The 17,600-nt window shown below is 41.5% G+C and overlaps 1 protein-coding gene across 3 annotated transcripts in view; it reads left to right on the top strand.

The window, feature by feature from the left end:
* The window catches only part of LOC137561761 (ankyrin repeat and sterile alpha motif domain-containing protein 1B-like), a 211,988-nt gene that overhangs the window by 145,082 nt on the left and 49,306 nt on the right, over positions 1-17,600 (top strand). For all 3 annotated transcript variants that reach the window (XM_068273113.1, XM_068273112.1, XM_068273111.1), the window contains exon 4: positions 10,212-10,283. In XM_068273113.1, the coding sequence (XP_068129214.1) occupies positions 10,212-10,283 (72 nt within the window). The remainder of the gene's footprint in view (positions 1-10,211; positions 10,284-17,600) is intronic.

The raw sequence follows: 17,600 nt of genomic DNA, 5'->3' as shown, positions 1-17,600 counted from the left end.
GAAATTAACTCTTTCTGGCCAGCACTGCACAGTTTCAACATCTTCCCGCCCATTGTGTTATAAAGCATTTAACCCCTCCCACACCCTCTCCAGTGTTTTTTGGTGTTCACATTGAGCAGGTACAGGAAGACAAGACTCTGCTGATCTGCAGCTTGGGTGCTGGTCACAACGTTAATTTCTCTGCAGCACATGGAAGAGGTGGGCGGGGTCAGCTTTATGCAAACAGGGAAAGACTGGCTGCTGCATCTGCCAGCTAATCCCTGTGACTACCTCATATGGGCAAGGATAGGATGGGGGGAGGAGTTCTGACAGCTATCTGTCCAATAAAATTGCACTGTCATGTCAAGAGGAAAGGAAGCTACAAGACCCAGCCAGTCAGTACTTTCAATAAATGTATGGCATAAAGCACAGATGTGCAATGCACTAGTGGATTTCTAAGTCATGCAAATTGACTATCACAGGTATTAAAATTGGAGTCTGAATAAGGGAACCTGAAGTGAGAGGGATATGGAGGCTGACATGATTATACATTTTAAACAAAACAGATTGCCTGGCTGTCTTGCTGATCCTCTGCCTCTAATACTTTTAGCCATAGACCCTAAACGAGCATCCAGATCAGGTGACTGAAGTGTGACTGTATTAGCCACATGCTTGTTTCAAGTGTGTAATTCAGACCTTACTGCAGCCAAAGAGATCAGCAGGCCTGCCATGCAACTAGAATTGTGTAAAAGACAATAAATATGGCTGCCTCCATAGCCTGGCTTCAGAGACACAGAATGGATGAACCAGTAATACAGTATAAGGTTTCCTTAGTATTTTACCTTATCAATGTTATTATAATATGATGAAGGTATTTTATTATTGTTTTGATAATGTGTTTGTTTATATTCTAATTATGTCCTGTATTTTTAGTCACATAATCTTACTGCCCAACTGCATGCACAGGAATACAAGGAACAGCTCTATCCTCCTCCCTCCATGCCCCTTCCTGACTTGGGCACAAAGTATAACTTATTCTTGCTGTAAAGTTGTGATCACATGTCCCCTTCCAGCTGCTGCTCTGTGGTCCTATTCTCAGCCCTGGATGATTATATCACAGACTGGTGGTCTGCTACCCTTATTAATTAATTACCCTTATTAATTAACTTGCACAGAGTAAAAAAAAGGGGTGTGTCTCAGACCCCCTCAGTGTCACTTGGTGGTTTCAGGTTGGTCCAGAATTAGATGGAAATGGTCGTGTTGAAATAAGGCAGGGATGTCGAACTCCAGTCCTCAAGGGCCGAGGTCCTCAAACATTTTTGGGACTGCTCAAATTAATTATTGGCACTGAATCAGGAAAGGGGCGGCTCATCAAGTAAAACGCATTCCATCCTAAACACTGGCATGGATGATGCGCTTCGAGGACTGGAGTTCAACACCTGTGAAATAAGGTAAAATGATCCGTATAATTGAATTCTACATTTATATCAAAATGGACAGAGGTTGGGGGGTGGAGTTGGGTTCTATATTTACTTGATATTATGAACTGTCAAACTGCCTCTCTTTTACCCTAGCTTTATTGATGCTGTGACTCTCCAGACATTTTTCGGACCTCCACTCCCATCATGCCTTGCAGACTTCTGCCGCTAACAGGCATGCAGGAATGGGTGGGGCCACAACATTTCCAGTCAAAGACCAGTGTGGCTGATCTATCAAGAATGGTGCGAAGAAAGCTGTAGCAGCATCAGAGCAACCAATAAGGAATCTTGTTCTCTGAAATGATCCCTGATTGGTTGTCAGACAGGAAGTACATCAGCTGTACTTCCTGTCCAGTTTTCTTCGTACCTGTCTTGCCGCATCAGTCCTTGTGTGTGTACCACTGTCCTATGCCCTGTGCATAGTTGTCTGTGATATTGGCACATTATCTTTAGTCTTCCTCTGTCCAGGACTCTGGAATGCACTCTTCCCCTGACTCCCTCCTCCCTCTGTGCCTTTTGCAATCCCTTCCCTGTTCCTTCTTATAGAACTGTTGCTTCTTTCCCATGTTCCGCTGTATTGCCTCCTTCCGATCTTCACTCGTAGAGGTCATACTCATTGCATTTATTCGGGGGGGGGAAGGCGTCTCGTTATGCCAACGCATCCCTGCTTGCAGCACCGAGATATCCTGCATATCACATACCTGGAATGACGCAAAGGCTGCTGGGTAACCATGGCGGGACATTCCCAAGAACTGGTTCACAGAAACTGCCGATGTAACTAATGCGAATCAATCATGTACTTGTATTCCATTCCAAAAATAGCAGTGTGGAATTTGCAGAGCACTTTGTGGATTGCGGTATCTTTTTTGTTCTGTTGAACCAGTTCTCAAACATCTCCCATGGTATGCTAAATCATAATAATTGATGGTCACATCACTTTAAGGGGCTAGTCCACCCTAGACATGATATTCCTGTTACAGGTAGACAGACGTTAGCTTGAATACGTCTCACGGGGACTCCGGAGATGGGATTTTCCCATCCGTGTTCCTATTCTTGTCACTCAGTCTTGTCTCCTGTGGCCAGGACGTGAAGTCTAAATTTAGAGAGTGCCAGATTTTTGCATATGGTTAGACTTCAGGTATGAAATAATTCTTCACAGGAGTTCCTGAGAGATGTAGGCAACGGGTGATTATTTAATTCCAATCACCTGCGTTTATCCAAAACTGTAATATCAATTTTGAGCAGCACACTCACTTAAAGAGACACTGAAGCGGAAAAAAAATATGATATAGTGAATTAGTTGTGTACTATGAATAATTACTAGAAGATTAGCAGCAAAGAAAATATTCTCATACTTTTATTTTCAGGTATATAGTGTTTTTTCTAACATTGCATCATTCTATAATATGTGCAGATTACACAACACTCAGCATTCAAAATGAGTCTTTCAGAGCAGTCTGTGAAGTAATGACCTCTCCTCTAGCAGAGGAAAAGTAAATAGTCCAGGAACAGTTGAGATAATAAAAGTTAGATAACAGCCCTCTCCACGACTAACTTAGTCGGAGAGCTTAATGGCTTGTTTGCATAGAGATAACAACTGGAGTTTCTCAACTCTTCCTGTATTGGAAACAATTACACTGATGTATCTGATCTTAATGTTTTATTTCTTAGCTGTACTACACATACAAATCATAATATCATCATTTTTTTTTTTCGCTTCAGTGTCTCTTTAAACTATCATCTCCAACAAAACCAGCGTGGTTAAAAAGATAGAACTTGCCAATGTTGACTTGTTTTCCGAGGGTAGGCTCTAAAGACTGCCATCCTTATATGAGTGTCTCTATATAGTAAGTCGCTGATTTTGAAAAAAACTCATTGGTCTGCACAATGATTCTACTGTAGGTCATTGACTCACAAGATATCAAAACTAGAGTTAAGATGACAATCCGGGGAAATGAAATAGAACCAGGACTCCACCTTGATTACAGCTATGCTGCTTTATTGGGTTACTTACCAAAGCCTGCAATACAGCATGACTAGGGGGTTGGTCCAAGGGCCTTGAGAGAAAAACACAAAAGCAGGGCAGTAGCCCAATATAGTGTAGTTTGCTCGACACTCGGGTGGACACGTGTGATCAAAAAACGAGGTACTCACAAACCAAGGTTGCTGGTGGCAACCAGCTTGTGCGCATGTGGAGAACACCCATCCCGCACTCGGGTTGTGAAAAGGATCTTTCTCTAAAAAACTAAAATGGGGCCAAAGGTCCGTCCCTCCCAGGGAGGGTGATAAGGTAGTGGGGAGCTGGATGAGGGGCACCCAGGATGATGTAGAAATTGTATAAATATCACAGTTATACATATTTAGAGGTGTCTTACCTCAATAAGATATCTAGGCTTTTTTTCTCGAAAAGACTAATTTATTTGCATTGTAAAGACGACACATTTCCATTTAGGCACAGCATTGACCTAAGGAAGTGAGCATTAGACTCACGAAACTCGGTCTTTATCGTGCAAAAAAATTGTCTTTTTAAACAAAGCTTAGACATCTTATTGAGGGTAAGACACCTCTAAAACGTTATACCTGTGATATTTACACACTGTTACATCATCATGGGTGCTTCTCATCCAGGTCTCTAATACAGCATGATGTTTTGGTCAATGGACCTTTTGTCAATGCTTGCAAGCATCAGTGAGTGGACCTTTATCCAATGCTTGCAAGCAACGGTCGATGGGCCTTTATTCAATGCTTGCAAGCAACGGTCGATGGGCCTTTATTCAATGCTTGCAAGCAACGGTCGATGGGCCTTTATTCAATGCTTGCAAGCAACGGTCGATGGGCCTTTATTCAATGCTTGCAAGCAACGGTCGATGGGCCTTTATTCAATGCTTGCAAGCAACGGTCAATGGGCCTTTATTCAATGCTTGCAAGCAACGGTCGATGGGCCTTTATTCAATGCTTGCAAGCAACGGTCGATGGGCCTTTATTCAATGCTTGCAAGCAACGGTCGATGGGCCTTTATTCAATGCTTGCAAGCAACGGTCGATGGGCCTTTATTCAATGCTTGCAAGCAACGGTCGATGGGCCTTTATTCAATGCTTGCAAGCAACGGTCGATGGGCCTTTATTCAATGCTTGCAAGCAACGGTCGATGGGCCTTTATTCAATGCTTGCAAGCAACGGTCGATGGGCCTCTATTCAATGCTTGCAAGCAACGGTCGATGGGCCTTTATTCAATGCTTGCAAGCAACGGTCGATGGGCCTTTATTCAATGCTTGCAAGCAACGGTCGATGGGCCTTTATTCAATGCTTGCAAGCAACGGTCGATGGGCCTTTATTCAATGCTTGCAAGCAACGATCGATGGGCCTTTATTCAATGCTTGCAAGCAACGGTCGATGGGCCTTTATTCAATGCTTGCAAGCAACAGTCGATGGGCCTTTATTCAATGCTTGCAAGCAACGGTCGATGGGCCTTTATTCAATGCTTGCAAGCAACTGTCGATGGGCCTTTATTCAATACTTGCAAGCAACGGTCGATGGGCCTTTATTTAATGCTTGCAAGCATTGGCCAAAAGTCCATTGACCAAAACGTCCTGCGGTATTTAAATCTTTGGTATGTAACACAATAAAGCAGCACAGCTGTATTGTAATCTAGGTGGAGTCTCGGGTCTATTTCATTTCCTTGGACTGTTTGGGATTGGGGGTTCCTGGTCTGACTCCCCAGTGCACCTATTCTTCAATATCCCCAGGTTGAGCGTGTGGTAACCCCTTCTTCATGGATTAAGATAACAATACCACAACAACTTGTCCACATAACAAAATGTGTAGCAAGTTTTAATATATTTATTTTAATTGTTGTATATATACAGTATATATATATATATATATATATATATATATATATATATATATATATATATATATATATATAATTTTTAAAAAATAAATATATATAAATATATATGTGTATACACACACACACACACACACACACACACACACACACACACACACTATACACACACGCATACACACACTTCATACTTTGGTGTCACTCAACCGGTTTAATTAGCAGGTTTAGTACACAAAAAAGTGCCTCGGTTTATTATTTCTGAAAACAAGTCTTTAAATTCACTGTAACCAAGCGTCATATCTTTATTATTATAATTGTTTATAAAGTGGCAACATATTCCGTGGCACTGATACCAAATCTCTCTTATTTCTGTGGACTCCTATATTTAGACCACAGAGCACATGAATAAATAACTGCAAAGTGTGTCAATTAAACCAGCAGGCAGCATTTAAAAATAACTTCAAATATTTAATATTTGTAAATATAAAAAAACATATTTTTGATACTGTATTGTACATTAAAACTAAAACAAAAATAAAAAAATACTACCCATTCTTTTTTAAAACAGGTTAATAAAGGTGCTGGTGATATTTTTCTCTGTGTAGGTTCCCTCTACAGCTCAGGGAAGCATAAGAAGATTTAATAATTAAGAAACACAGTGGCAGATTAGCGTGATTTTTGCCAAGTCAGTTTAAATAAATCTTGTCTATATTTAATTTCCCTCCCCATCGGTATTATGTAAGCAGAAAGTGAAGTCTGCATTTCTTCTCGGCGAGGAATAATTGAGGAACGCTGTTTTCAATTATTCTAATGTATATTTAATTTGACTTTTTATGATAATGAGGAAAAAGTGATGTGACATCAATTTTTATGGCCATATACTCACTGCATTAAAGAAGCCCAAGAAAGAAAGAAAACATTTTCATAATTACATATAACATTCATTCAAAAATAAAATAAAACAAAAAAACATTTCTGAGTAAGACGATCACAGGGTGAAGTTCCCGCTTTCTCACCCCTCCACTGCTTGGACCTTTAAAGAGACTTCCAAGCGAGTCTAAATTCATGTTTCTAACTTTAATGTTAAGCACTATAGCTAGTGGTAAACCGCAGCATCCCCGCGGCAAAACGAGGGGTTTATACCCCCCAAATCCCCTCTGCTAAATCCGGGGAGCGCTTCCTCATGAGGCAGAGCTTAGGGCTGTAGCTCTGCCTCTTCGCGCGTCAATCCCTGCCTTTCCCCACCCCTCTCAATCTTTCTTCACAGAGAGGGGCGGGGAAGAGGCGGAGATCCGCCGGCAGATTGACGCGCATGGAGGCAGAGCTGCAGCTCATAGCTCTGCCTCCATGGGCAACAAAATCCACAACCAAGAAAGTCGTGGATTTTGCATTGTGATTTGGGGAGTATAAACTCCTCGTTTTGACGCGGGATGTGGCGGTTTAGCACTAGCTATAGTGCTTAACATGAATAAAAGTTAAAAACGTGAATTTAGACTCGCTTCAGAGTCTCTTTAAGTGGTGAAAGTACAACCTAACTTGAAGTTATTTCTCTGGGAGGCTTGGGTATCCTGTTCTGGAAAAAAAAATGGTTCTCGAAAATGGCCACCAATAAGGCATAAAGAAATTTTCCAAGAGTCCAGAGAAATACGGTTTCCTTTGTCTGTTTTGCACTTGAATTAAAAAATGGTGTTCCTTAAAGCATCACCCCTAATAATTTCCTATTTGGCTTACAATAATTTCCAAAACTGCTGTAAAATTAGAACTGCATGTATTTTATTATTTGTAATGTTCTGAAATAATTCTTTATTATGAGCATTTCAATATGTACAAATATTTTACGACAAATTGAGCTGCTGATCATATTGTAAGCGCTGACTTCTTTGCCAACATTCGTTCACTAGTCATTTCACTATTTTATATCAAACTAAAAGGGAACATTCATCAGCCAAAGTACAGGTGAAACTCGAAGAATAAGAATATAGTGCAAAAGTACATTTATTTCAATAATTGAACTTTAAAGTTGAAACAAATATATGTAATAGACTCATGACATGCAAAGTGAGATATTTCAAGCCTTTTTGTTATAATTTTGACGATTATGGCTTACAGCTTATGGGAAACCCAAAATCAAAATCTCAGCCCATTAGAATATTGGGAAAATGTTCACTAGTCTAGGCTCAAAGTGTAAGACTTGATAGGGTAACCGGAGCCTATAGATTTTAAACAGGGAAAACAAAAAACGTTGGCTATGGATTCCTAATTAGGGCTAGGCCTCAGTCGACTTTCAGTGAGAAGAAGAAATACATACAGACAGGGTCAGGTCTGCAAATCTTCTCTAATTCACAGGGTCTTACAGTATCCTTTATATAGGATTCAACTCATGTGACATGAGTTACAATAAATATTTGCAAACACATAAACTTAGTTGTGGTTATCACCTTATATGGTGTTGTGTACATCAAAGAAAGTATGTTGGGAATGTATTACCCTGTTTTGGTATTATACTTTATTTGGGGTAGTAGTCTTCCCAATTACACAGGAATGTTAGTCAAATGGTTAATACTGTTCAATAGGAGAAGAATAACAGGAAAGTATTTGATCAGACAAGATAACAAAAACTGTGCACAGTTAGACAAGCCAATCTGGTTTCATACTGACTAGACAAGTTTCAGTACATCTGTTCAGAAAAGAATTTGCTGGACAGCTTAAGGGGGCCATACACTAGGCGACCAACCTATCGACCATCCAATTCGATTATAATAATCAAATTGGATGAAAATTGGTGCTGCCAAGTGCATGCCCAATTTCAGGACAGAAATTGGCTGCACAGTGGATCGCGCATGTTGGAAAGTGTCAGGCCGAGGTCGGTCGGTCGGGTGCGCGGCGGTACGGCGGCCGATTTGCGAACGAGCGACGAGACGATGAAACCCCCGCCGCTGCCGCCGCAATGTATAAATGTATGCAGTGTGTTGTGCATTTATACAGACAGATGCTATGCGCCGCTAGCGTGTATGTGGCTGTTACCCGGTGAGATGGACGGACACCGTGCAGAAGCTGCTACAGGAAAGGTAATTTATAAATGCACTACATTACATACATTTATATATTTTGGGGCAGCGGCGAGGCGGACGCGGCCGTGGCGGCTCAGCCGATTCCCTGATGATTTCATGCTGAAATCGGACAGGAATCGGCCTGTAATGTATGGGCAGATTCGATTAGAGACAAATTTATCTCTAATTAGATTCGATTAGAAATAAATTTGTCTCTTGGTCGAATCTGCCCATATTCGTTCTAATGTATGGCCACCTTTACATATATATTCAGTATACAGGATGCAGTATAAACATTGTAAATATAAGAATTTTACATTTCCCCAACAGCCTCTATTCAGCTAATTAATCCAAAACACCTGCAAAGGGTTCCTATTTCATATATTAGTTTCACCTTTTATGTTGAATAACTGAATTAAATGGACTTACGCATGATATTTTAATTTTTTGATTTTCATCTGTATACGGTTGCCATTTTTATTTGCCACTCAACTGAATGGTCATGTGGTTCAGCATGAAACCGAATTTGCACCCCAATAGCAATGCATGTTGATTATGGAAAGGGGCATGGTGCTTTAAGGCTCTTGTTTCCTCTAGGGTGACTGTTAATTTTCTAGACCAATTTTGTTTGATCCAAAAAAAAGGATTCCTTTATGTGTCTAGTTTCAGAAAATGTCTAGTATGTTTTTCTTTGTTTAGAGCATGCCATTTGGGGGAAAATATGGACCTATTTTAAAACCCGTACCTCACCCCCAGTGTTCCTGGTCTGAGATGATAAAGGTATACAGTGCACTTATATTTATATTCACTTTGTTGCGTGTTAGGAAAGAGAAAAACAAAAATCAGATCATCAGTCTTTATTATATTTGATCTCCGATACAAAGCCCAGTTCAAATCAATGGGTATTGTTATTTAATTTTGTCAATTATGGGGATAAGAAACCAGGTTTGGTCTTATATCATCTCAACAAACCATATTAACTCTCACAATGACCAAACAGGAAAGTGGAGCAATGTTAGTACCCATCGCCGTACCATATAAATTAAAACTTTTGAAACTACAAGTATGGGATCTGTCACCCAGGATTCTCTGGATACATTTTGCATACAATATCTTTTGTCTGTATGGAACTAATACAATTCTGTCATTTTAAAATATATATCTATTAAACTAAGTATTAACCCTACAATTTTTGAATTACATAAAAAAATCATTTCAAAAAGAGCATAATGACTGATTATGTAGTGTTTTTAATTGATAGTAGTTCCTTATTATTTCCATATATTTAGAATTGCGGATAACAGAATTTCTGGATTCAAGATCTCATAGCTGTACTTTAACTTTATATGTTACGTTAATGGGGTTTTCACAAAGCGCTTGTGGCAGCTTAAAAAGCTTTTTTGCTGGTTTTGCCTGTTACATATTTAGCTTTTTTGCCACAATTATTACTGTCATTTGATATGCAAGTTTATTAACTAGTCCTTTTAACCAATCTATATATCTACAGAATTCAGTAAATTCTTCTAAACAGATTATCTCTGTGTAATGTTTTCTACGGGGCAAGCAAACTATCATTAGATTTGAAATGGACTGTGGTTGACTTGCTTTATGGCGGGGTCCGTTTATATTTTATAGCACCTGTAGGCTGTGGTATATTTTTATTTCCTATTGTTTATTTCAATAGTGTTATTGTTGTCAAGTAGTGAATTCCACTCACTTCTTGTTCCTTGGTTGTCATTCTTTTTTTAAATTTTTGCAATTCATCCAGAAAACAAATGTAATTGTGGTAACATCCTGTCCCATCGTGTGTGCTCTCTGTGCTTCCCACACAAATCTAAGTGCATTTTTATTTTAGTATTTAGGATCGATGCTGATAAAGGAATTGAGGGGGACGGAGTCAACACAGGACGCTTGTTCAAAAATGAGGGTAAGACGTGCATAATGAATGTCGTAAAGTTTGTTCACAGCAGGAGCCTGTTTTTACCTTAAAGCGGAATATAACCCTGCATGTCAACTTTGCTCTAAAACATTATTTACAGTATATTATATGCAACCAGCATTTTTTTTTACTAGACCAGCATTGGAAGGGTTACACAGTGCTTTAAAGTTCCTGGAGATTTCTGCAGACGCATCCGAAGCTGACATAGATACATTTTGTTTACATAAATGTATCGAAGTGTTGAATGTGACTCAGAAGGAGTTGGAGGACAGCCAAAAAGTGTGTAACATTTCTTAATAGATACATTAAACTAAATAGAATGTAACAATCTGAACTTCTGCATATCTCTCCACGGAACTTTAAACCTCTGTGTTTAACCCTTCCAATGCTGGTCTAGTAAAAAATAATAATTCTTTTTGCATATAATATGCTGTAAATAATGTTATAGAGCAACGTTGAAATGCAGGGTTATATTCCCCTTTAATCTTCCATGTTTCATCATCAGCTGCTGTATGTCTTATGTAACCCCATCTCTCTAGTAAAGTTTAGATGTCATGCTGCTTTCTGCCCCAGAGCACTCTGGGAGATCGTATGATGTTCCTGCTCACTTCAGAGCAGGGACATCACATGATCCCCATTGATTTACTTTGCCAGGAGTAAAGGTGCTGGCATCTCTGATAATTTTAAGAATGTTAACTGTGGTGAAGTTAGATTTTATAAAGGGCAAACATTGACTAAATACCGGTAATGAATATTGTAAAAACAAGTACTTTTTTAACTACTTAAGGACCGGCGTAGTTGAAATCAACGCCCTGTTTTTATGGCTATCTGGCTGCCAGGGCGTAGATTTCAACTCATCGCCGCTACACGCATCGCCGTTTTCATCGCTCCTGTCAATCTCGCTGCCTTCTGCAAGTCACTCGCTCTGCCTGTCTCTATGACGGCAGAGCCCTGTGAGCGGGTCAGGAGTCGATTTCATTAGCTCCTGGCCCTGTCTTACGATGTAAGCAACTCCCATTGGCTTACATTGAAAGACAGGGTCAGGAGCCAGTGAAAGCACTTTTGTAAATGTTTTATTCTATATTTTCATGGGATAAAACTGAAGGGGGTTGATTCACTATAACAAATAGCGTGCCTTATCAGAGTTAACACACCTTATCAGAGTAGCACAGCGAGCGCTACGAACTTATGCCTGCTAATTGGCAATGACGAGAGCTCCACTCGTCCTGCCCTGAGCCCCTGCGGGTCCAATCACTTTAAAGGACATAATCCTCGCACTTTGATTGGCCCAATAGGCTTGCCTGTCAAATTTCCCGTCAAGTGACAGGCAGCGTATTGGGCCAATCAAAGTGCAAGGCTTATGTCCTTTAACCACTTGAGGACCCACCCTTTACCCCCCCTTAAGGACCAGCGCTGTTTTAGCTGATCTGTGCTGGGTGGGCTGTGCAGCCCCCAGCACAGATCAGGGTGCAGGCAGAGCGACCAGATCGCCCCCCCTTTTTCCCCACTAGGGGGATGATGTGCTGGGGGGGTCTGATCGCTCCTGCCTGCCTGGGTGTTGCGGGGGGGGGCACCTCAAAGCCCCCCTCCGCAGCGAAATTCCCCCCCTCCCTCTCCTCCCTCCCTTCCCCGGAGATCCGAGGCTGCACAGGAACAGCGATCCCCGGCCGCTGATTGGCCGGGGATCGCTGATCAGGTACAACGCTGCTACTGTTAGCAGCATTGTACGAATGTAAACAAAGTGGATTATTTCCGCTTGTGTTTACATTTAGCCTGCGAGCCGCGATCGGCGGCCCGCAGGCTATTCACGGAGCCCCCCGCCGTGAATTGACAGGAAGCAGCCGCTCGCGCGACCGGCTGCTTCCTGATTAATTAGCCTGCAGCCGGCAACGCAGAACTGCGTCGCTGGTCCTGCAGCTGCCACTTTGCCGACGCGCGGTATGAGTGCGCGGTCGGCAAGTGGTTAAAGTGATTGGACCCTCAGGGGCTCAGGGCAGGACGAGTAGAGCTCTCGTCATTGCCAATTAGCAGGCATAAGTTTGTAGCGCTCGTAATGCTACTCTGATAAGGTGTGTCCACTCTGATAAAGCGTGTTAACATTGATAAGGCGTGTTAGCTCTGATAAGACATGCTATTTGTTATAGTGAATCAACCCCAAGATGTGACAATTTGATACAATGTAAAGTAGTCAGTGTACAGCTTGTATAACAGTGTAAATGTGCTGTCCCATCAAAATAATTCAACACACAGGTATTTGCTTTCCTAAAACAGAAAGAATTTGCGATAATTCAGGTTGGAGTGAGCTCGAGATGTCTCCCAGAGCACCACTGCTGAATATATGCAAATTAACCATTGTACCCTTAGAAGCTAAACACACCTCCAGAACCGCTGGATTGCAATGATGTGTCAGCTTGTTAAATTGTACAGAGCCATAATAATCCAACATGCATACAGACTGTTTCGGATTGTTTGATCCTCATCAGTGCATGGCATGGATTAATTTGGCTCTATGGAGTAGGGCTTGTAAACCGAGAGGTACAGACTAACCAGCAAGCTCATGGTGACCCAGAACTCATTGGAGTGTGTAAGGGACTACAATGGTCCTAAAAGCCCCCTTACTAAGATGTTAAGAAAAACAAAAATTTGCTTTCCCTTACACACTCCAATGAGTTCTGGGTCACCATGAGCTTGCTAGTTAGTCTGTACCTCTCGGTTTACAAGCCCTACTCCATAGAGCCAAATTAATCCATGCCATGCACTGATGAGGATCAAACAATCCGAAACAGTCTGTATGCATGTTGGATTATTATGGCTCTGTACAATTTAACAAGCTGACACATCATTGCATTCCAGAGGTTCTGGAGGTGTGTTTAGCTTCTAAGGGTACAATGGTTAATTTGCATATATTCAGCAGTGGTGCCTGGGAGACATCTCGAGCTCACTCCAACCTGAATTATCGCAAATTCTTTCTGTTTTAGGAAAGCAAACTTTTGTTTTTCTTAACATCTTAGTAAGGGGGCTTTTAGGACCATTGTAGTCCCTTACACACTCCAATGAGTTCTGGGTCACCATGAGCTTGCTGGTTAGTCTGTAACACACAGGTATAAATGTCTAAATCACTGGCAACAAAAGTGAGTACACCCCCTAAGAGAAGAATGTTTAAATTGTGCCCAAAGTGTGAATATTCTGTGTGCTCACCATTATTTGCCAGAACTACCTTAACCTCCCTAGCATTATGATTTATTTTTCAGATTTAGGCTCTAAAAGACATGCAGTTTTTTCACAACCTTTTAGACCCTAAAAAACAAAACAAAAAAAAACATACCACAGGGAGATCTGCAACAGCTCCTGCATATAACTCATTCAGGCGCGGGATTACCGATTTCTGCTCCGAGCCTGACTCGGGATTACTGCTAAGGAGGCTGACTTTCTTGGGCATGGAGGTCTTTAGAGCTTCTCATGTTGCCACTGGAATCCTCTTGCACTCTTGCATGATGGTGGATGTTAGAGACCTTGAGCTCCTCCACCTTCCATATGAAGATGCCCCACAGATGCTAATTAGGATTTAGGTCCAGAGACATGCTTGGCCAGTCCAGCACCTTTACCCTCAGTTTCTTTAGCAAGGCAATGGTCGTCTTAGAGATGTTTGGGGTCATTATCATGTTGGAATCCTGCCCTGCGAACTGTGAATTGTAGATGTAGTATGTAGAGCTTTCCTGGTATCTGATAATTTTGTAGAGTGCTGGCACAGTTGTCAATTAGCATATGAGTTAAAGGATACCCGAGGTGACATGATGGGATAGACGTGTGTATGTACAGTGCCTAGCACACACATAACTAGGCTGTGTTCCTTTTTTTCTTTCTAGGCCTGAAAGAGTTAAATATCAGGTATGTAAGTGGCTGACTCAGTCCTGACTCAGACAGGAAGTGACTACAGTGTGACCCTCACTGATAAGAAATTCCAACTATAAAACACTTTCCTAGCAGAAAATGGCTTCTGAGAGCAGGAAAGAGATAAAAAAGGTCAATAGTTCTTAAATTTTAACTCTGACTGACTGTGTCATTGAACAAAAACAATAAAACAGTTAAAACTTAAAAAATAGATTAAATAAAACTGTGAAATATCTTAAAAAGTCATTTTTAGGAGAAGGAAGAAAGATACAATCGTTTATTTCATTAGTTTATTTTCGCCTCGGGTGTCCTTTAAAGAGAACCAGAGACTAAGCACACTCATGTATTTTACCTTATAAATCAGTGGGAACATGACAGTAAACACCTAATCTGCTCTTTGTTTCATTGTTCTCTGTTTAATCTGACTGTTATCACCTCTGATAAGAATCCTTGACTGAGCACTCAGTCTAGCTTTGCTACAGAAAGATTATAGCCGAGTCTGTCTTCTCTGGTGTCTTTTCAAGCCCAAGCCTGCCCCCTTGTGGCTCTGCTATAATGACTCAGCTATAATTATTCCCTGCAAAGCCAGACTGAATGCTCAGTCCGGGATTCTTATCACAGCTGATAACAGACACTTTTAGCAGTGAGGATGAAATAGAGAGCAGGGTAAGTGTTTTCTCTAATGTTCCCACTGATATATATGGTAAAATACATGATGGTGCTTCGTCTCTGGTTCCCTTTAAGTGGAACTTTGAGTTATTAACCCTTCCAGTTACTTTACACCAGTATTTTTTTCTTATAAGTTTAAATGCTCTGTTTAATCTTGTAGAGCAAAGATGAAATTTTAAACTTCACATAGCTGTAAATGGATAATTAAAATTCAGTTTACATTTGAAAAAAATACAAATCAGGTATTCTTGCTATAGCAAACCTGTAACATGTATGATCGCGTTAATAGAGCAGATCACTGTCTTGCCTTCCATACTTCTGGTATACAGGGCTCCCGTTTGCCCCTCCCTCGTCGCCGACCGCGATGGCTGAACTGTGGGGACTGTCACAGCGGCTAACCACGAGACTCCGCATCAACTGCAAAATATCTAAAGGCTCTGTGTGTTCCTGTCTCCATTCCATTTCGACTGCCAATATCGCTTAACTCCTACACCCTTCAGTCTTATTGCATTATCAATAGGCTGTTTAAATCACCCGTCAGAAAAGTACCAGCACAGCAATCGTTGCGAGGGACATAAATTACTTTCCAAACAGAATGCATAATAAATGAGGAGATAGTGAGGACCACGGCTGCGATTACATGCTCGCTTTTCTTGTTCTCCTGGCTTATTGCTCAGCCGCTTCAAATGAATTGCCAGTTGGGCGCCGCACATGTTGTATGTCGGATCAGCCAGGCATTACATGTTGCTGTCAGAGTCGTATCCCTCCCATTAACTCTTATAGATACCAGTGAATTTATTATATTGTTGTTGTGTCCGCTGATGTGTATTCTAAGCCAGAACAGCGCTGGAGGACATGCATGCAAAAATGGCGGGGGTAAATTGGGGCACAGGGTGAGGCTAAAAGACAGCTCATCCTGATCTAGCTATTCCCAGGCGTATATGTAAAAAAGGTGCTGAAGACAAAGGGCTTAATGTACTGGAGTGTGGGCTATGCCTGCCGTACTTAGCAGCGATCACTGCCATGTAAGGAGCGTGCCTTCCCTTAGTTACGCGAGCTGCTTCTGTAGCAACGCACGTAAATGTACCCACTTCAGCACAACAGACTTTAACCCCCCCCCCCCCTTCCCCCCAAAGACCAGGCCATTTTTTGTAAAATAGGCCACTGCAGCTTTAAAGCCAAGCTGCAGGGCCACACAGCACAGCATACAAATGATTTCCCCCCCCACTTTTCTCTTGGGGTCTGATCGCTCCCCCAGTGTTTACTTTTGTTTTCATAAATATTTGTTTTATTTTGTAATATTTTTACTTTTTTTTTTATATATATTTTATCCCATCCCCGCCCTCCCTCCTCCCACCAGCCAATCACTGTGATCGGCTGTCATAGGCTTCAGCCTATGACAGCGGATCATCTTTGAGCTGATGGAGGCGACAGCCATGTCACACGGCTGTCCCCAGTACAGCGCTGCTAACAGTCTCCGAGCGGCGATCGCCTGAAGGCAAAGCGGAGCTCCGCCTACCAAGCAGGAGATGCGTGCGCGCGATCTCCTGCAAAACGAAGCCCCAGGATTTTACGCTGGCGTGACGCAGTCGGCAAGCAGTTAAAAAGGAACTGTCCCGAAAATCTTAAAGTGTAAAACACATAGAAATAAGAAGTATGTTTCTTAGAGAGTAAAATGAGCCATAAATTACTTCTTTCCTATGTTGCTGTCACTTACAGTAGGTAGTAGAAATCAGACACTACCATCAGGTTTTGGACTAGTCCATCTCTCCATAGGGGATTCTCAGCATGGCCTTCATTCTTTATAAAGACATTCCCTGAAAAAGATTTATACAAAGATGCTGGCCAGCCTCCCTGCTCACCGTATACTTTTTTGGCAGTTGGACGAAGCAACTGCCATTCACTAAGTGCACTTTGAAAATAGAGATCCCTGTGAATCCCCATTAGGAGATGGGCTTGTCCAAAACCTGTCAGTTCTATCAGATTTCTACTACCTACTGTAAGTGACAGCAACATAGGAGAAAAGTAATTTATGGCTCATTTTACTCTGGAAGAAATGTACTTTTTAATTGTATACATTTACATATATTTTAAATTTTAAGATTTTAACAACAGAGGTCCTTTAAGTGTAGGCGATCCTGTGACGTATCGCTACCGCAACACTTCTCCAGCGGCCGCTACTGTGACAATTAACATGCTTTAGCAGCGCATCTTAATGAATCAAGCCCAAAATTACCAATATTTTACGATAACCTAACCCTACTTTCACCTAGGTGGTGCTTAACCTTATCCCCCCCTCTTGTGTTGCCTAACCTCAACCCCCCCCCACCTTGCGGTGCCTAGCATTACCACCCCAATGTGGTGGCTAACCTGAACCCCCCCTTGCGGTGCCTAACCTTAACCTCATCTGGTGGTGCCTAACCTTAATCCTCCCACCCCGTGGTGCCTAACTTTATCACTAAACACCACTGCCTCCTAACTTTAACCCCCAATGTTTTTTGTTAACCTCTTGAGCCCCCAGAGGTTTATACCCCAAATACCCCCCGCCCCACCCCCCTACCAGGCCATTTTTTACAATTCAGCACTTCACAACTTTAACGTCTTATTGCACGGTCATACAACTTAGCACCCACATTAATTTTACCTCCTTTTCTTCTCACAAATAGCACTTTCTTTCTTTTGGTGGTATTTGATTACTGCTGCTATATTTTTTTTGGTTAATCAAAATATACCAACATTAGGTGG

The sequence above is a fragment of the Hyperolius riggenbachi genome, chromosome 3 (genome assembly GCF_040937935.1).
Source record: "Hyperolius riggenbachi isolate aHypRig1 chromosome 3, aHypRig1.pri, whole genome shotgun sequence".
NCBI classification, from domain to species: domain Eukaryota; kingdom Metazoa; phylum Chordata; class Amphibia; order Anura; family Hyperoliidae; genus Hyperolius; species Hyperolius riggenbachi.
The sequence above is the reverse complement of the archived record's forward strand: the minus strand, read 5'-3'. Positions and strand labels throughout refer to the sequence as shown.